Source organism: Phalacrocorax aristotelis, chromosome 3 (genome assembly GCF_949628215.1).
Source record: "Phalacrocorax aristotelis chromosome 3, bGulAri2.1, whole genome shotgun sequence".
In the NCBI taxonomy this organism is placed as follows: Eukaryota; Metazoa; Chordata; class Aves; order Suliformes; family Phalacrocoracidae; genus Phalacrocorax; species Phalacrocorax aristotelis.
In genome coordinates, this window is record NC_134278.1 from 45,816,752 (window position 1) to 45,837,244 (window position 20,493).

Below are 20,493 nucleotides of genomic sequence, written 5' to 3' on the forward strand. Positions count from 1 at the left end.
TAAGGCATCACTGGCTGGGATCTGAGGTTAGGCCACTTCAGCTGATGAACTTTTGAACAATTTACTTACAACGCTTTACATGAGGATGACTCTTCTTCCCAAAGCCAAGCTACAGCCCAAAGAGATATTATAAAGCAGAATTTACTGTCATGGAAGTGATCACGCTAGATAACCCTTTTCAGTCTTAATGCCTATGAATTACTATTATTTCCATTACAAATGAACAATATTCTTCTGTGCATCATCAGATTCAGCCTGAAACCTGGATCCCAAAGCAACGTGCAGATGTAGCAAAGCAGCAAGAATGCAAATGTGCAATACAGTAATATAAGCCCACCAAACCTCTACAGCAGAAATGCACAATTAAAAAAACCAATAAAACCCAGAAGTTTCATTTTCAAACTTAGAAAATCAGACCCAGCCCACCTCTCTACCTCTATATAAGCTTAGAGGATGAGACGAGAGGAGGAAAAAGAGGCAGCCATGGACACACACAAGGCATTTTATTTAGAAACTCCTGTTTCATTGTGGATCAACACTTTTCCTTAACCTGGCACTAGGACTTTAAGACCGAGCAGGTACGGCACTTCAATTTTAGGACTGACAGCTAATGTGTCATTTTTCTAGCATAAAGCTCTGGTTGCTTAGTAAAATTTTACCTGTAATTTGACTTCCCTTTATTTGGGTAGAGGGAGAAAGTTGAGGCAACAGGTACAGCTACAGGTACCTTTGTGGTGAAGAGACTTCTGACAGCTGAGGCACTCTGGTCTAGGAGACTCTGCTTCCACTGCAGTTAGCTCACATCAACTGTAGAAATAGCATGACCCGACGGAAAGGTTTGCTACTTTGGTTTTTTTTTCTCCTCTCAGGGAGAGGCATAATATAAAAACAAGTGTTTGTGGGTTTTAAGTGTTTTGTGTATTTAACTGACACAGTTGAGTAACTTAAATATCTAAGGCATTTTATTTATCATACGTTGCTGTGTTTATAAACTAATTCTATATTTAAGCTATTATTCTGTGGAGATCTGAGTTTTCCTGGTAGGACTGAAAAAGCCATCACATAAAAGAGCTTCCTCCAAGCTCCTGACAGAATAATTTGCATTTTCCTGTCCAACAGTTTGGAACTACTTTCTTATAAAAATACTTACTCTTTAAAAGCTTTGCTCATTTCAGTCTGAAATGGTTCCCGAGATAATGGCACTTGTTTATTTTCTGAGACTGCCCTAAAATATTTGGCCAAAAATAGCATAAGCATTATTAATGCAAACAGCAAGCTTGTTGTTACAAAAGGTTTTATTATGTCCATCTGGGTAAAACCTTCTTTTCTGTTCCTGGTGGCAGTCCATCACCACACGTCTCCAACAGTCACATGGCAGCACCAGCTGTGGCCAAGGACTGCTCCCTTTCCATCTCTGACAGGGCGCCTGTTGGGCTTGACTGTCCCTGAGCCACGGATTTCACAGCGTGCATTGCATAGTTAACGCTTGTGCTTTCCATCCAGCTCCACGACCCCGAGAGGGGATTATACAACATCCCATTCACAGTCTTGACTGAAAAGCCGTCTAGAAAAGAAAGAAGGCATAAACCAACAGATGTTCTTACATATTGTAAGTCACTGCAACATCAAACCCTTTAGAACAGCAAGGATGAAACGCGCTTCTTCCTCCGAGCTCGGGAGCAGTGATTCATAAGCTGGCCTTTGTCAGACACCACCACAAGCAGTGGCAACAGACGCCACTGGCGGCAGCAGGTCCCGCAACTGGCACCAGCAGTGATAGCTCTGCGCCAGGCCACGTACCATTAGCACACTGTACAGTGAGCCACTGCGAGCGGTATGCTAGAAACCTCAAACTTCACAGCACCACGTCTGGGTGACTGGTAACGTTTTCTGTAGGTGGAGACATGCTTCAGACTGACATCGCACACTTCAAAATGAAAATCTAAGCACGTCTTTGGAAGGATTCTGCAGATTCCCCTTAGGAATGGGAAATACAAGAAAGAGGCAGAAGAACGCCATCAAGGACTCAGCGCAAGCGAAGAGTGATTTAGCACTCCCTACTGAGCAGCTCTCAGTTCACTGCATGGCTCTGCCGTGTCCCAGCAGGATACAGGAGGGAAGGCAGAAAACAAACACCTCATCAAAACATATCACTCCACTGCACTTGCTTCTGCTTTGGAAGGGAGTGGGAAGAACCACCAGCACGTGAATGGGTATTAGTCATGTGCCTTACTGCATCACTGCGAAGTGCCAGGAGAAGACCTCACCAAGAGAATAGCTCCGCTCGTACTTCGGCTTCTTTACCGTGAATGAAAGCAAAGTGAAATATTCCGTGAAAGGGTTTTAAAACATCTGCAGGGAAGGAGGGCAATGGGCAGGACTCTTCCCAGCTCAGCACTTTGACTATTTTAAAAGCAATCAAACCAGGGCAATTTAATTATTTCTTCAAATCAGTACCATACTGACAAATGCATTTGTAGTAGGTTTCATCTTCACCGTTTTGAAGAAATATTTTAGTAACATAACATGAAGAACATAAAGAACATAAAGAACATAAAGAACACGGAGCAGCAACCAAAAATAAAAACGCCTTCTCCCGAGGAGATGATCACAAACAACGCAGTGGCAGCAGCTAAGCTCTGGAGTGCCAATGCAGTTATTCTCTCAAACCTGACCTCGAGGATGTGAACCAACTCAGGGCATACATTCTGCCACCAGAAAGGGATGGAAAACCTTGGCATTTTCACTTAGGCTATTGAACAGTGGGGTGCCTGAAATGGGGATTTTGTTTGCGTAATTTCTGCATTCTTAGGACTCCACTTAGTTTATTTACTTTATACAAAATCCAGTAAGCAGTAGTGTCTTTAAACCAGAAATGATACTCATAATATATGACTGGTAACTCAAATAGGAAAGGCTGTGTGTTGTCGTTAACACTCACCCTACCGGTCTTATCCCCTTGCCATTTCTACAGGGAGCATCTGAATCTCTCTCTGCATTCCCATCATCTGGCCTGGAACTTACTTGATTCCAGGAGGCGCTGCAGCTCTTCAGGGGGAACAAACTTCTCCCACTCATGGGTTCCTTCCGGTACAATGCCTAGGATTTTTTCCGCAACCACAATTCCCAGGACATAGGACAACTGCGTTTTATTGATTGTAGTAATGAATAAAGAACCTTCAGGCTGATTAAAAGATTACAACGTTCAATTAGAATAATATTTAATTTTTTAAAAATTGTAAATTTAATCACATTAAAGTACATAATTTGCTATCTACAGGTCTACGTGCTCCTCGTAACGTATTCGTAACAGTCAACATAATCAAAGTCTTGGATGGTCTGATAACCATTTCCTTGCCCAAAAAACATCTAACAAAGTCACTTATCATGTAACATTGCCCAGGAAATGGATAAGTAAAAAGGTATATACAATACCTCTTGTAAAAAGAAACACTTTTTAAAATTCAAACCAAAGTGAACTGTGCAATACTGCCTAATTTTTGAGACTGCTGAATGCCATGCTGCTTCTGATGATTACAGGGTCAAAAAAAAAAGCCAGAAATGAATTTTAAGTACTTAAGAGACTGTTTGGTAGAAATAAAGGATAATTTCTATGTCCCCAGCAGGCTGAAAATTAGTTAAGTGTTCCATTCAAATAGCCTATATTCCTTCTGATGACCAGAAAGATAAATCAAAAGATTAAAGGAAAGCTGCTGCTTGTGTACTGGGCCTACCATCCTTCTTTCCGAATGAAAAAATATTGAGAGGAATAAAACAACACCTGATTATCTCCAGGCGTCACTATGACCCTTTAAAAGCAATCCAGGAGCACATCTGATGTGATGCTAGAGCTGGAATAGAACCTTGTGAGTCAGAAACATCATTACAGTCAGTGTCAGTGCTGGGTGAGCCATCGCCATCCGTCAACAGCAGCACTGCCACGTTTTCTCTCACCTAGGTGAAATCAGATGCAACCAGATTTCTTAAGGTCTTGATGCAAAGCAACACTGCAATGCTAGGTAATGCCATTAACACTTCTTTAAGGCAGCGCCGGGGAAATAAACTTCCTCTAACTTTAGTTACTGAAACTGGGAAGAAGTACTTGTATCACAGAGGGGAACGGAAGGCATCTATGGAGCATGGTTCAGGCTTCAAGGTGGAGAAATGAATGCAAAAACTCTTTTACCTTTAACACCTGAGAGCAACACTTGATAAACGTTTCAAGGTCAGCCACGTGCTCCACTACTTCAGAAGCTACGATTACATCAAAGGTTTCCATACACTCTTCCACAATCTCCTCCAGTGAACTGGACCTGTACTGTATTCTCTTGGCCAGGACCGGATCAAATGACTTATGCTGATCTGCTGTTCTAATGTTGTCCTCCAGAGGATCAATTCCAGTAACCGAAGCTCCCAGTCTACCTAGAGGCTAATAATACAGAGTATAATTTATTCTCTGCATGAAAACAATTTACTTAAAGGTGCCTGCAACTTTGCAGCGTACCTACACAATGCAGAAAACCTCTATCAGAGAAGACGACAAACAACAGTAAATTATGAGCTTTAGTCCAGCAGTTTTATTTGAAATGTTTATTAAAGCAAAGAAAATTCTATACTGGAATATAGACATTTAAATTGTCTTTTAGCATAAATTGTTCTGAATCCATTTTGTTACACCAAATAAAGATTTCCTCCACTACTACCCTCCAACAGAAGAAAAACATAGGGGGAAAATCAACACAGTACTTAAAGGGGGGAGACAACGCATATTTAATTACTGTCATTACTTTCTTCAACGTCCACCTGTAATGGTAAATCCTCATATCTTTTTAATGGTTACTTAATATACAATTATCTCTGGGAGTTTCTCGCTGCTGAGAACTAAACACTAATGTTTACTAGGATAGCATCAGGCTTCGCTGTCACTCAAGTTTCTCCAGTGTCTCCTTACTCATGGGTTAGCACCTCAGCCATCACCTCTTTTGAAACTGAAACAGACTACAGAACATGACCACAGGTATGTTATTCCAACCTGAAATTCACCGGTTGTTCAGCCTGAGAAGGTGAGGCAGCACACCAGTTTTGCCAGCCTTGCTGGAGAGCAGGCTCTTGCAAAACTACAGAATTTGGCTCAGAATAAAAGAAGAAAAGATGAAGTTCCCAGAGCAACTCAGGCAGACCTGTAATCCTAAATTTGCAAGCCACCCCTTGTCTACTGATGGGATACAGCATTGTTCAGAGCCAGTGCGGCCACATGGTTCCACCACAAATAGCTACTTCTCAGTCCCAGGTTTGTGTAGACTCCTCGGGAAGCAGCTGTAACATCAGGCCCCACACCAGGAGAATGTCTCCTGACAGAGAGGAGGCATGTCTCTGGTGTTTGACATTATTCCATCGTTCTCCCATGAGATCAAAGCAAAGGCGAGAATCCCCACCCCTATATAAAAAACTGAAGATAAGCAGCTCAGAGAAATGAATGTTTAATTAACAGGTTTAGTAAATGAAAATACTTCTTTGGTAACAAGGATTTTCACGATTAAAGTATTCTTGCCTAGGATCCAAATTAAAAAAAAAAAAAAGGCAGAGCAGGGTCAGGGAGGGGAAGAGAAAAAAAGTTGTCACACCAGGAGGGCCCAGAAGAAAGCTAGAAGACTTTTACATCATTCTTCCCCTCTCCTTTTCTTTACAGTGTTTGAAATCTTATTTTTCTGATGAACCCCAAAATTTTAGAATTTCTCATTACCAATTCCCTCCCTTTCTGTAAACTAATATATCATACAAGAGAAAAGCTCCTCCTCAGAGAATGATAAATCAAACCGTGTAACAGTAAAACATTTCAAGAACTTTGCACGCTTTCTAACAAGAGAAACCGGAGCACCATGTTTCTTACCTCACTTAGCAGTCCACCGCCACAGCCAACATCGAGAATCTTTACTCCAGAAAGTGGGTTTCCCAGATGATAATTACTACTCATGTTCAAGAGAGTATCTCTGAAAGAAAAGGGACGTGATTAAGGGCAAACATGCAAGGTGGTTTAATAGATGCAATATGCAGTTATCTGCGGTACTGATTATTGTTTTGTGCAGAAATAGTACATATGTTTTTAAAAATCTCTTCAAAAATCATACCTAATAAATGGCACTCTAATATCATTCATAGAATGAAGGGCTGAATATTCTCCTTCTTCATCCCACCACTTATGCGCGAGGAGCTGGAATTTTTTCATTTCGTTTGAATCCACTGATGAGTGTGAAGTGCTTGAAAGTCTCTTCATGGTGAGCCTAAATAATGAAAGCTGAATGTCACGAAACTAATACCAATATTTCACGCCAGCTGAAATATGGGAAGAACAAATTCTGCATCAGAAAATGAAAAAAAAAAACCAAACACAACTCATGTTCTGTTAGAGATTCTAGTTACACTTGATTAAAAACAAACAGCTGTTTGTATGCACTGCATAACGTACCTTCCAAAACAGATGACTGCACATCCGTAATTTTTAAGTTATTAATTAGTAAAACAAAAATAGGACACATCAAACATTTAAACATTTGTGAGCGTGTGACGCTGTCACTAAGTAAAATTAAGTTGTTATAGAAAATGATAGTCCTTGTCACACAGGATTATTTTAGATACAGTACTTACATGCTGCTTTTTATTTCCCTCAGAGAGACAGGCAGAGCACTACTGGATTTCAGCTGTATTTCCCAGCTGTAGCTCTGAAGGGCACCTCTCAGGCCTGACTGAAACGACAGATCAGCATGGTCATCTGCATAAATAAAAGAAAGGCAACCGAATGGAAAACATCCGCTTTATGAGAGCTCACAGGCAAAAAAAGCCCTAGTTTAGCAATACAGCTCTAGAACGACAATACTAACTGGGCGAATCTTTACCCATTTGCTCACTATTGTACTTAGGGAGCGCATGGGGATTAAACAAAAGAGCGTACACTAGCTCACCATCCCAGTGCTCCTCAAAAGATGTACAATGACACTGTTCAGAGCCTGAATGAACTTTTGATGCGGCTGAAATGTTTCAGTTAGCGGGAATTTCACCAAAACGTTTGCTCTGACCACAAGCTGTGCATACACACTGACATCATTACAGTTACCAACGCAGGGCTCCCATTCCCGTTTCATTACATACTGGGATCAGAAACAGCCGTCTGCACACTCGTTCCGTATCAGAGGAGTCGGTAAGCAGACACAAGCACAGCCTCGCAGAGGGTGCGGCGGCAGGCCAAGGGCACCACCTTCACGCCCGTGCCCCCGCCTGCTGGGCCAGCGCAGGCCCAGCACCCTCGCTCCCGGCCCAGCCGCTGCCGGGTCGCCAAGAGCCCCCGAAGCACAGCGATTGCCCCCGGAGTAGCGGCCCCTGAAGGTGATTTTAGGCCGCGGTGAGACACGGAGGGATCTGCAGGCACCTCTGGGGATACCAGCACCCTGCAGGGCTGCGCGGGCGCCGAAGAGGGTGCCTGGGGGAAAGACGGCTCCCGGGGCAGAGCTCTGTCGGGCGTGCGGAGCCCGCCACGGCCTGTCGCACGGGGCCTGACGGGCTGGGGTGAGGCGGGCTCGCCCTTAGGCTGGCTCAGCGTTAGGCCGGCTCACGGAGCAGTTTTAGCAGCAGGACCGCGGTGCAGCCGGGTGGGAAGGGCCCCGCTCCGCTGCGGCAGAAGAGCGGCTCCGTCGCTCCCGCCGGGCGCCCGCCGGTCCGGGGGCGGCGGAGGGCAGGCCGCAGCCGGGACGCCGTGCTCAGGCCGGCCGGGGCGGGGACACACGCGCACACACACGCACACACACACGCCGCCAGAAAGAACCGCCGGGTCGGAGCTCACCGCCCGCCGCCCCCAGCAGCGCGGCCGCCGCCCGCCGGCGCCCCAGGGCGCGGGTGAGAGCCCGGGCCGCCGCCCCGCCACCGCCGCCCCACATCGTCCCGGCCGCCGCCGCGCTGGCCCCGCTCCGCCCCGCTCCCGGCGCCGGGCGTGCGGCGGCCACACGGTGCCGGCCGCCTCTCGGGGCGGGCGCCGGGGAAGGTTGGTTCCGCCCGGCGCCGGGGCCCGGCCCGGCCCTCAGGGCCCGCCGGCGGCGGCCTCGCAGCCCGGCCGTGCTCGCTGGCGGCCGCGGTACCGGCCCGGGTCTCCCGCAGTCCTCCCGGGCGGCTGCGGGGCTTCACCGCGGCGGCAGCCGGCAGCAACCCTCCCTCCCCTGGCCGCCCACCCGCTTCGGATATTTTATAAAATCTATTTATCGATATTTATTATTAAAATTTTATGAATATTTGTTTTCTAAAATGCAGGGGAAGCAAAACAAAACGCTGGGCAGACCACTGCAAGCTCTTCTCAAGCTTTTTTTTTTTTTTAAATTGCAGCTTGGGTGGTACAAGAAGCAAGAAACCCCACTTTATTTACCTTTCCCTTCACGGCACTGCAGACACTGCAGGCCTGGTGCCTTTCCCTCCCGCAAGGTGCCAGCCTGACTGTCCCGTGGGCACATCGTGGCGCCTGTCACCGTGGCTGCACCTGGAAGCTCTGCTGAAACCCAACACAGTGATTTTATTCAAGTTTATGCCCCCTTACTCTTGTGTGTGGGCCTGATCCTTGTGTGTCTTGGAACAAGGGGACACTCCTTTAGCAGAGGCTTAGTCGGATGGCACAGGGATTAGCTGTAAGCTTTACGCATCTTTTATTACCAAATTACACAATGGATGTGCGGGGGAGAGCCCAAATTACAAGACCTCTGGGGGAGGAGCAATACCCAACAGCCTGCACTGCACATCCATGGCATGGAGCAGAGCTCTTGGGCCCCCAGGATGGCCGGGATCGAGGCAAACTCCTGAGCACTGGCTCTCGGGAGCCATCCAGGCTGGTTTGCTGCCTCCTGCAGATTGCCACACCACAGCTTGCAGGAAAAGTCCGTGCTGCGGCCCAGGAGACACAAGGCTGCCTTCCCCCCTCCCTTGGCCGGGCACTGCTGCTCCGGGACCTGAACTGAGGTGCAGCTGGGGGTCTGAATCCACACGCCAGTGTGAGGAGCAGCTCTGGTGGTTCAGAGCTGACAGACACAGGAAGCTCTTCTTCCCCTCCCTTCCCCCTTGGCAGGCTTTGGCATTTTCAGATCCTCACAGGGTGCTAGTTTAACACGCTTAAATGGTAACAAACTAAGCCAGTTTTTAAAAGGAATTGTTTCCTGACACTTTTTTGAATCACACGTCTCATGAGAAAGTCCCACGAAAACCAAAGCTGGCTGGAAGGGAGCGGTGCAGAGCATGGCAGGCATAAGCCATGGAGGCAGAAGCTGGCAGCGCTTCCTTACTTTCCGGGAAGATGATGGCAGCGGCTGGGTTCCCTGTCCGCCCGTGCAGACGCTGGCACCCACAGGCGGGAGGCACGGCCTGCACAAAGCCAGGGCAGGAGCACCCTCCAGGCAGCAGGAGGTCAGAAGTAGTATAACCAGCCATGGTTGGACTCACTCTTCCCTCCTGTCTATTGCCAGTCTGTTTTATTAACTGACCTTGCTGGGTGCTACAACCCTCGCTGCTTGAAATCTGCCCATTTACACATCTCCTGTAAATACAGTATAACTCATCTAGTAGTTAAAACTTAGATTATTTTAAAAAAATAAAGCTAAATAAGGACTACTGAAATGTCTCGAAGCTTATCTCAGCAGCAATTAAATATATGGCAAACCTGCTTGGTGTGTACGTGCACCACTTCTCTGTTCACCTACCTTCCATTCCGCATAGCTCATGGCTTACGGGTCATCAATAACACCTCAGAGCTACTGAAACAATAGAGCTCAAAGAAATCCTTTATGCTAAGACACATAACTAAGTCTTCCTTCGAAGTGTGCTTCTGCTTATTATGCAAATTAATGCATTACTTTTCATTTCTTTTGCAAAGCAAAAACAAGATCTGGAGAGAGCGAGCCAATCCTTATGTTGCCATTGCTTTTATATTTGTGATTTTTAAAAACTGAGTAACAAGCCATTAAATGCATGCACACTGGCAAGTACTTAACAGGATAAGCTGGTTTAAACTAGACGTAGCTATTCCATTTTTCTATTATTAAAGAGAGACTTCAGGAGCAGCCTGGCCTCTTGACCTCCCCCACAAGACAGGGCCTCAAAGACACAAATAACAACAGATTTTTTTTTTCCCCCAAACCAGTTGTTACACCGTACTTGAAAAAGTGTTTAGTTGCTCAGCCTTTATGGAGTATTTCACCCAGCTACGCTTTTTTGGCCGATCCCTGGCCACAGCCGGTTCCTGTTCTTAGATGGCCTAACAGGTACCTTGGGGTACGTATTCACACTGGTTGTGCTGTATCCATCTTCAAAACAATTTGCATGGAAATAATTTTTCACTTGATTCCACACCACCCCTTATTAATTAAAAAAATTGTTCACAGGAACTGCCTCCGAACATCATGTTGCTGCGTGACATTCAAAACTCTACGTCTTGCTCTCCAGCAGTGCACTGAAATATTTCTGCAGTGTTGGTTTTCAAATGTAAAAGAATAGAGCAACAACCCAATTTAGACTTTTCAAAAATTATACATTCCCACTTTTTTTATGTATTTGCACCTTCTAAGATGACGTCAGATGTATGGAATTAAAGACTGGGTGTTAGGTTAGCCTTTACCATTGAAAAATACTCATAAGGGAGTTACTAAAACACAAAGTCTAACGTATGTGAAGCTGACATAGTACCGATGTATTTTTCATTACTGGTGTGCTGAGTATGCTGTTCAGTAAGATTCCTGAAACAGTTAAATACAGAGATCGTATGCTCTTTTTATTGGCATACAGTCACTACCCATATAAGTGCATTTGTGTCAAAAAAATAATTTTCATATTTACAGGAAGTGACAGAATTCCAGTTGTTGGCAGAGTATATAAAGCTTTTCATACACAATCTTTTTTATTATTAGACAGAGAATATAAAATCTGAACTGAAAAATCAAATTCAATGCATCATGGAAACTGTATTCCTCAAGAGCTTTTCTTAAACTTAATTCTAGTTTCCTTCTCTCAAAAGTCATCCTTCTAAGACATCTGAACTGTTAATGCTACCTACTTTTCAAAAAACCCTCGCTTTTTCCAAGAGCCAGTAGCGTACTGAGATTGGATCAATACATCGTTATTTATATCCGTACCAATGCAAGTAAAATCAGCGCGTTGCAAATTATGCCTTATTTTGCTAACAGGTATGACTGCTTACTCTATGTAAAAGGAGGGGGGGTATGTTATTTGTAACTGTTTAACTCATTACTTATCTGTAACAGTGGTTTGATAAACATGCATGTATTCCTCAGCCATTAGCTTGCTTAATAAATGTACAGTTAAAATGTGTTTCTTTGCGCTCAAGCAGTTCACTTCTGCATCTAATTTATGAAAAAAATTACACTGGCGAAAGTGCTGCATAGCTGAATTCTAATTTTAGTTACATGGATTAATCTGTTCACGAAGACATGCTTTGCAAGTTGCCTGTACTAGTGTGGGTTTTTTTTTTTCTGAGAAGATACAGCCATCAAAGAGATCTTGCTTTGATGTTAAGCCTTTTATCTTTTTCACAATCCATATCGTACCAGACCTTCTGGGGACAGACCTCCTGTCTTTTCCTGAATTAATGTTGTTCTGTAACAGTCGCCGGCCTAAGGTTGCGTATTGTTGGTGGTTTTGGTTTTTAACTAGTATTATTTCACACTCTTGCTACTAACAGCAATCGTTCAGCTCCTGAAGGAGGAGGTAGTCAGTGACCTCTTTCACTTTATGGTAATATTAAAACCAAAAATTTAGTTACATTGCTCTCTAATCAATGCATTAGCTTTACAGGAATCACAATTCTCGTAACACTAACAAAAATAACCAGCTTTAATGTTTACTACACATCTAATGCATGTGCCAAAACGTAAAGTTAAGCTATTGTCAGTTTTCTAATGTGCACTGAGTGCCATTTATAAATATATTCCATAAAACACCTAAAATACTGAGTCTTGTTCCTGTAATATCCCTGAACATCCAGAAAGTTCTCTCTGAAAACTGGGTGAGGAATATAGTTCCAGAGCTTAACACTGTCACACAAGATCCGTTAGTCGCACACATTCCTAGTGGGCTTCAGTCTGTTTACGTATAGCTTGTATTACAAAGACCCATATTTTACACACACAGCATATATTACTTGCTTGTCCAAATAAAAAGGTTATTAAAAATCCGTTACACATATCTAAAGAAAAAATAAGATGTCTTGTCTTTGTTCTTCCACACCCCCCCAATAGATTAATCTCATCATGTCCGTGGACTACATATTTTGACAAGTGTCTTACGTTAAAATCTTTTTCAAGTACTTCAAAAATTTGTTATACCGAAAAAAGCTGCCTTTTTCTTTTTTTAAAAAGTACTTTCTACAATTTAACACAAAATTCAGGTGCAAGAATTTTAAACAAAAAATGAACTAAAGAGCTTTATTGACATCACAGTACATTCAATAGTAATTTTAAGAACATTACAGCTGAAAGAGAATGGCCTGTTTTATATTCTTAATAAGCACTACCGTTCTTGAAAAAATGTAATACAAAGAAATCCTATTAGGTATTTAATTCTGAGCAGCATTTGGAAAAAATACACCTATTTACAGATAAAAAAAGGATTCTGGTTTCACCTACATAGCCACAATGTGCCTCTATAATGAGACAAGCCTTTTATAACTCATGGAATTTTTAAACATCATAGCACTGGTGCCATGAATTCCTCAGCGTTTACGACGAAGAGGAGTTGCTGATCTGAAAAATAAAGGAAAAATGAGGAAAAAGTTAGTTGGAAAAAATAAAAGACCCCCAAACCCACACACACTTCAGGCTTAGTAATTAATAGTTTTACAAGATCTTCCAAAGTTACTTTTGCCTAAGACAAAAAATTTAATAAATACCATACTTTATTAAAAAAAAGTTCATATGCCGTACACATGAAGACGAATATCAAAAAATAAAAAGTCAGACAAAATACTTAAAAAGTGTACTACCTTGATCGTGACTTAGACTTGTGTTTGCGGCTTGCCTTCTTACCAGACCTTTGAGATTTCTCCATGGAGCATGACCGAATATGCTTCGATTTCTTAGCCTTCTTTTCTTTACTGCTTCCTGGTGACTCAGAACTACTCCTCGCACTAGATTCGGAGCCTGACCGTTTTTTGCTATCTTTGGTAGAAATTTTTTTGCTTTCTTGTCTGGAATCCTGTCTTATTATTTTCACACATATTGAATCACTGCGAGAGAAAGTTCTTTCACTGTCTCTTTTTCTCTTTAATCTACTGTCGTCGTGATTGCCAGCCTTACTTTCTTTTTCCTCTTTTTTGGGCTTATCTTTTCTTTTTTCCTGATCTCTCTCCCTTTCTCTGTTCTTTTTTCTGTCTTTATCTACACCTCCGCCCTGCTCCTTCTTCCTTTCTTGATCTTTACCCTCACTTTTATGTTTGTGCCTATTTCCAGTAGGGCTTCTACGCTGGTCTTCAGTTTTACGTCTATCCCTGCTTCTGCTGCGGCTCGCACGGTTAGCTCGCCTGTCTCTTGAACGGCTACTACTTCTACGTCTATCCCAGCTTCTCTCTCTCGAAGGACTCTGATTTCTTCGCCTCTCCCCTCTTTCAGCACTGCGATTTCTACTAGATCTTCTCCGTTCCCTTATTTTCTCCCGGCTCCTGCTCCTCTCTCTCCTATTTCTGTGGGAGTAACTCCTGCTTCTGCTGCGCCTAACTTTATGTGAAGGGGTCCTACTGCGGCTGTGTCTCTTCTTCCTTTTAGGAGAGGAAGAACGCGAAGAGCTGCGACTACTACCTGAGCTAGTGCTATAGGATGAACTAGATACAGTGCTGCTACTGCTGCTGCTTCTGCTATTGCTGCTAGTGCTACCACTGCTAGAGCTTCCTGACCCACTCCTTTCTGTCCTCTCTTTACCCTCTTTTTTGAGTTCTGTATCGGGTGCGATTGCATTTGGAGATCTTTTCTTTTCATGAACCATATCGGCTTCAAGTTCTTTTGCCTCCTGTGATGCCGAGTTACTGTTTTGTTCTTTGTTGATAAATTCATTCACATCTTTCGAAACTTTTTCATTTTGTAGCTTTTCTTCTGGGGGGGGGGGAAAAGTATACAAAAGAAAAACGTAATTAATTTGGAGTAACATGTCAATAATTTCCATACTGTTACTTTTGGCAAAACCAAGTTTCCAAGTGCCTTTCTTAATACTTGTAATTAATACACTGTCTGCCATCATACCAACTACCCACCAAACAGTTTGTTATTTTCTTTTTTTATAATTCTAGAAAAGGTGTCCTCCTGGTTTAGGAAAAGTGTACAACCCAGACACTTTTAGAAGTCCCTGATGTTTTTTCATGTTTCAGTGGTATAAGGCGAAGTTGTCAAACGAAAAACCTGGCGCGTGCACACACACACACAGACACACACAGACACACACAGACACACACAGACACACACAGACACACTCACTTTTTCCACCTCCAACCCTTTGACACACCTGATTCTCCCCTTCTCCTTCCTACAACACTCCTCTAGCGGTACCTATACCTCCTGCCTTCCTTCCAGCCCTGTTCATCAGGGTTTGAGTAACCACTGGCTGCTCTGAAGAAGTTGTATTTCCCACACAGCGCATGGGTGGCCTCTCAGCCTCAGAACAACGTTGCCTCTACCGGTATGTTTTGTAAGCCTCATTACCCAAAGAAGTCTTGGAGGAGTAGCTTCTGCTAAGGTGACACGTGTTTGGGTTTTTTTGCAAGAAAATACCGGGTTTACGGTGTTTTCCAAGGATAACTTACATTAGTCCTGAATGCTAACTAGTACAAGCAATTTACATTTTTCCTTGTTTTTAACAGGTTTTAGAGCCAATGAATTCCAATGAAGGGAGGAATAGCATAAAAAGGAGACTTGTAGACAATTCTTTCTTAAGACTCAGCTCAAAAGTTAAGACCACAGCATTCAGTACAGACAGATGGTGAAGCTCTTACAAAACAAAAGGTTAGTCAGTTGAGATTATACGTAAGCTTGGTAGTCAAATACTATAAACATGGTAAGAAGACAACTTAAAAATTAAAAATACATTTCTGAAGGTAACATAATGAGTACCAGGACAACATTTTCATACAGCAAAATAAAGAAATTCAGACCCTCAGAGCATTTTCCAGAGGTTTCCAACTTTAAAAAGGTATTACTTATTTCTGTTCAACCTAGGATCCTCTGCATCACTGCCCAAATTTATCTCCCCTTCCCATTTTAAACTGAACCCAGAATAAGTAACTGACATACATTTTTAGCCAAAAAATTTCCTTTTGATGTGGGCCATCAATTCCTGAATTAACTTAGGGAATAAAGCTGCATCTGGAAACCCCGAGTGATCCAAATGGCAACTGATGGTCAAATCTAACCCAGAAAACAATTCCATCTGGTGCCCGAGTTATTAGGTAATCTAGGCAGAAGCCAGTGTATGCTAAAAGATGCTGTACTGCATATTAGAAATCCTCTGCCCTTCCTAAACGCCACTACAAATGAGACTCTGTATTTCGTATTCTTTGGTATTTTGGATGTATAGAATTAGCTTCTTTACTCTATATTTCTGTAAATAGCTCCCCACGGAGATGTCCCCAGGCTGACATCTGGCTTCCTGCACTAGGAAGACAGAGGTCATAGGCCACCACTCAGTCGCTCTCCATACGGCTATCCTTTTATACATAAATCTTAAAACACTCAGAGAGAGGCAGGAATATTAAGGAAACCAAGAGTTTAGCTAGTTCAGCCTTTTATTAAGGGATCCACATGTCTTATCTGTAGGCCTTTAAAATCAAAAGGAGGAAATCATCCATCTTAAAATAAGAAAGAAGTATGCTATTGTAATAGCACTTTCTTTCTCCTCCAGCTTATGAACTTGGATCACGACTTCTTACACCAGTGTATTCATCTGTTGATCTAGACTGCTCTTCAGCAGGGCAAGGTGACTGTGATACCCTTTTGTCCTACATTGTGGGTACAAAAGGACAAACCTTACCTTGTATGGAGAAGCAGAAGTAAGTCACAGGGGGTTTGGAGGGGTTTTTTTTTGGTTGGTTGGTTTCTTTGGTTGTGTGGTTTGTTTTGTTTGTTTGTTTTTAAATCAAGACTGCCACCTTATCAGAGGCTAAGTGTGAACTGACCGGGTTCAATAATCTTTCCCCAGTATTAGGTATAAAAATCCAGTTATGATGATGCAGCATACAGAAACAAACCTCAGCTACAACTGAGAACAGCAGGTTCAAAGAAGCTGCAGTCTCCCACTGTATGTTCTGAACAGCGCACTGCTCAAGATTATGTAACAGAAAAGCAAGTTTTTCAGATGACATGAAATGTGCTTGATACAGTATAGAACTTTAGGGAATCAAGTTTATATAAACTGCAGTCTGGTGCAGAAAGGTGAAATTTATCCCCTAGTCACAACTGAGATACTAATAGTTTTTTAAAAATACATTATTCACACACATGCATTTTTATGAAGCAATACTATCACTTATATAGTACAATATCTATAGCATATAGCTATATATGCATCTTGTCTGCTCTTTTAACACTGAAGTAGAATAGTTTATAGAAAACACTACATGGATATTTTCTTACTAGAAAGAAAAGAAGCAAGCCCCATTTTGATCAAGTAGTTCAAACACCTTTTGTTAAAACGTTTTAACTGAAGAACATTATTTCTAAATTTGGCTTCATATTTTTTGGCTTAAAATGGGTTTTCTCTCCCACCAATTTACATACACTAAGTAGTAAACTCCATATACAGGAGCACAGTAAGAAGACATCATATGATTTACCTTCTAGCTGTTTTTCTAGTAGTAGTTGCTGTTCTCTCTCTTTTCTCCAAAATGCTTCCTGTTTTTGCCTGATTCTGTGTCGTAATTCCTCATCATCAGTATCAGATGATTCAGAGCCTCTGTCACTCCTCTCATCTTCACTGTCTCCTGATCCATAACCACCCAGTCCACCTGCGTGCATAAAGTCCAGTCTATCACGAGGAAAGATTAAGCTTTGTTCTTAATATTTCTGTGGGGCAAAGAGGAGAGTAACATTGCCCCTCCTTCACTTCCTCTTCTCTGAAGAAGTCACTTTTATTCTGGTAAGTTTGGCCAATGTTGTTTGACTGGTGTGATCAAGGCCCCCATATCTGCATTGATGCTCACTGTCTGGTTCTACTCCTTCTGGAACAGCTCGTCTATTTTCGGCAAGCAACCACTGTGATCATGGTACTTTTTCCATTGTATGGAAGGGCAAAAAAGCTCCCTGTGGAGATCGTAACAGTGCCTGCCTCTGTATCAGCAACTGGACAGAAAACACCTGGGACCTTTCCCAGAAGACATCTCTGAAATGACTTCAGCCGCCTCCATAGTCCAAGGCTACAGAAATTCTGAATGCCATATCAATTTTTCTATATTGATTTAGAAAACACTGCACTTGAACAGGTACGGAGTTGGAACAGAAATGGACCTTCTTCTCCCCTAGAGATATTATAACTACTGGACTGATAAAGATAAAGTCAATTTGAACATCTGACATGGAGATATTTTACTTTCTTTCAGTCTGAGGTTCTTACGACCTTTATTGAGTTAGCTTTAAAACGTGTTAATACTTGTGATGATAACGTTCAATCTAATTCATCGGAATTCCATGTAACGAACACATAACTGATCACTGACACTGCTGTAGTATGTTTTAGATGATAAAAAGCACATTGGGAAAGATCTTTTGCTGTTGTGTCTCAAGCTGGAATTTCAATCTCTTTCTCCTGTGTAGTTTCTGGTAATACATGATATGGGAGCCTCTGTGCTTATGTAGCTTTTCAATAAAATATAATTCCAAAGATTATCATATTTTTATTTACAGACTTCCACATTAGTCTTCTACCAATTTTCCTTTCTTGTTTGGATGCATCAAAATAGGAGAAAAACGTAAAACAGTATTCTCTGAAGACTGCAGTGTGCTTCTGGAACAATCATACTTTGAAAAGTATCTTTATCTACAGTTTTTATGTATTTTCAAAATTAGGGCAAGATTCTCATACACTAACTCACACTGACTAGTCCTTTACTCCAAAAACCATCCCACTTATATCAGTAGGATCACCTGTGGAACAAACAAAGGTGCTGATAATGATAAAGTTATCAGAAAGTGACCCATACTCCTGGGCAATTAAAATCTAGTTTCAAAATGCAATTTCTAGAAATGCAAGGCAAGAGTGAAACTCCCCTTTAAGCCCTCTCAAAAATAAGGAACATACTTACCGAGTCCAGTGAGGGAAGCCAGTGCACTGGACTGTGCCAGCTGTTTTGCAGGAGCTTTGTATCACATCAACAACAGGAACAACATGTTAACACAAATAGCCACGATTTCATAGTCATGAGTCTATGGTATTGTTAAATCTACTACTATTGCTGTTCTTTGGAGGGAGAGAAGAAACATTAAAAACGCATCATCCATTTAAAACCAATTCTAGATTTTCTGACCACGAAGATTTAGAATTTAACTGCAAATTAACAGTGAACAGAAAAAAACAAATATATACTCATAAACCACTTTCCAAGTTACAGCATTTGCACATAATTGTCAAGTTTCAGTAGTTATATATTTAGATTAACTCAGTTATGTCTAAAAAAATCTGTTACGTAAGTACAATACATGTTAATAGTGAAAGCAAATGAATTACTAACTGAGGTCTCAAAGTTCGTCTCTTTTCACTTCTGAACAGCTAAGAACTTGAGATAAAGATGATAGCATTAAGAAACAGCTACAACTCAAGAACCACTGACACACAGGTACCATTTTAACTAAATAAATGAACTGTATGAAAGAAATGGAGTAACTGAAGTAATTCACAATACACTGCACAGGACAACAGTACATGATTACTGGATTTGAACTCTACCGAGTTGGATGCATTATACTGGAATTGTTCTTGGGGGATAACTATGGAGGTTAAATGTTCTAGAGACATGCAAATATAAAATATTCACAGAAGAAACTTAAAAAAAATAAACAAAAAAAAAGAACTGGCGTACCTTTAGTTGCTTTACGGTGAACATCTTTGGCCACGTAATAAATTTCTTCATTTGTGACATCTAAGAGAATCTCTGTCAGCAGCATTTTTGTCAGCATCATCTGAAGAACATTGTATATACAATTAAAGGCCAAAACCTCTTGAACAAATGCTACATTCAAATTATATGCATAGAGCTTCACTTCTTTTGATGGCTATGAAAGTACTCTCCTGCACATTTTATTTAATGATTTCTTTCAACAGACATGACTTGAAAACATTAAGTCTGAAGTTGTTTAAATTTGACCTGATTTCAAAACTTTCAGAACGGTTGTATTTTGACTGTGAACTGTTTCCACATGTATTACACGCAGATATCCAGGGCACTGATTCCTAATGTCAAAGATGATACAACAAATTAATATGTGTATCAGAAATGTACTTAGACTGATCCCATTTATTCTTTTAAAAAATAAAGACCACGTTTCTGTCTGGTATGCTGCCTCACTGACCCCAATACTGCAAAAATCATCAGAGGTTACTTAAATAGGGATTTTATTATTACATATTTACTACAAAAATTGCAACGTTGGTAGCTAGTTCTCCAAGCTGCTCAGTCTGGCCGTGTGCTTTACAAAAATACATTCATGAAACTGTCTAGAATTCAGGGCCTTCATTAACAAGGTTTCAGTTGTACAATTAGCATACAACTATGGTTTAAAAGTACAAGGTTTCTGCAGACACAGTGAAACTGTTGCTGATCTAGGACTTAGGTTTGTAGCACTTCCTTGCAAGAATACATTTCTTCAGTTCCCTTTCACAGGAACTGACGTTGAAGTATAGATTTCAGATGGATGCATTTAATCATTAGAAGTTTTCAGTAATTTGGCAAGATAAGCCACACCATAGAATTAATAATGATCAATGTAAAGATTACAGTCATTACATTCCTTCGCTATCGTGCTAAATGTGAGTTACATAACTTATATCCTTGTCTATGGGAGAAAGATAGCACTATAAAGATAAATGCAAATATAACCCTGCTTTACTGTATGGTATGTACTATGCCTCTAGTGACAGTACCAGGCAGAGAAAAATCATTCTACTTTGCTATGCTGGAAAACTATGAGCAAACAGACAGAAATACTTAGTGAGAACTATATTATTAATACCATTTGATACTCCTTTTCTTCTTCTGTCATTTCTGGTTCACTTTGCTCCTCTTGAGGTGCCGGGGATGGACTCCTGCTGATTTTCCCAACGCTTACAGCTTCTGTGTTTTCAGCATCTTCATCTTCCTCATCACTGTCCTACAAGAACAGCATCATACATTTCAGAAAGAACTTAGATATAAATCTCATTAGTTTCTATTTATGATAGTCAACTTGATTTACTCTGTACTGAAATCCGTATTACAGTTATCATAAA

At 41.7% G+C, this 20,493-nt stretch overlaps 2 protein-coding genes and 1 long non-coding RNA gene across 6 annotated transcripts in view; 1 reads left to right on the top strand and 2 right to left on the bottom strand.

Moving 5' to 3' along the window:
- Positions 1 to 484: 484 nt before the first annotated feature.
- Positions 485 to 7,987, bottom strand: COQ3 (coenzyme Q3, methyltransferase). 2 transcript variants are annotated; one of them, XM_075087340.1, is made up of 7 exons: positions 7,835 to 7,987; positions 6,646 to 6,739; positions 6,129 to 6,281; positions 5,891 to 5,990; positions 4,187 to 4,429; positions 3,025 to 3,184; positions 485 to 1,564 (listed from the first exon to the last, which is right to left on the bottom strand). In XM_075087340.1, the coding sequence occupies exons 1-7, from the start codon at positions 7,926 to 7,928 to the stop codon at positions 1,368 to 1,370; spliced, it is 1,041 nt and encodes a 346-aa protein (XP_074943441.1). In that variant the 5' UTR covers positions 7,929 to 7,987; the 3' UTR covers positions 485 to 1,367. The 2 variants fall into 2 exon arrangements, with proteins under 2 accessions (XP_074943441.1, XP_074943440.1); XM_075087339.1 differs by having other exon boundaries at positions 6,646 to 6,769.
- On the top strand, positions 7,107 to 12,988 carry LOC142054587 (uncharacterized). The gene is made up of 2 exons (XR_012659598.1): positions 7,107 to 7,396; positions 8,368 to 12,988. It is a non-coding gene; the product is annotated as an uncharacterized LOC142054587 (long non-coding RNA).
- Positions 10,772 to 20,493, bottom strand: part of PNISR (PNN interacting serine and arginine rich protein) — a 30,626-nt gene continuing 20,904 nt past the window's right edge. For all 3 annotated transcript variants that reach the window (XM_075087329.1, XM_075087331.1, XM_075087330.1), the window contains 6 exons: positions 20,238 to 20,375; positions 19,088 to 19,187; positions 18,314 to 18,367; positions 16,850 to 17,020; positions 13,019 to 14,120; positions 10,772 to 12,779 (listed from right to left, as the gene is read on the bottom strand). In XM_075087329.1, coding sequence (XP_074943430.1) covers positions 12,749 to 12,779; positions 13,019 to 14,120; positions 16,850 to 17,020; positions 18,314 to 18,367; positions 19,088 to 19,187; positions 20,238 to 20,375 — 1,596 coding nt within the window. In that variant the 3' untranslated portion in view covers positions 10,772 to 12,748. The remainder of the gene's footprint in view (positions 12,780 to 13,018; positions 14,121 to 16,849; positions 17,021 to 18,313; positions 18,368 to 19,087; positions 19,188 to 20,237; positions 20,376 to 20,493) is intronic.

Excerpts from the sequence above, each read along its gene's own strand:
- COQ3 (XM_075087339.1), bottom strand. The coding sequence starts at position 7,928 with ATGTGGGGCGGCGGTGGCGGGGCGGCGGCCCGGGCTCTCACCCGCGCC. Across the intron at positions 5,991-6,128 it reads ATTAGAGTGCCATTTATTAG|AGATACTCTCTTGAACATGA; the intron begins GTATGATTTTTG and ends CTTTTCTTTCAG. Across the intron at positions 4,430-5,890 it reads GCGGTGGACTGCTAAGTGAG|CCTCTAGGTAGACTGGGAGC; the intron begins GTAAGAAACATG and ends CTGTATTATTAG.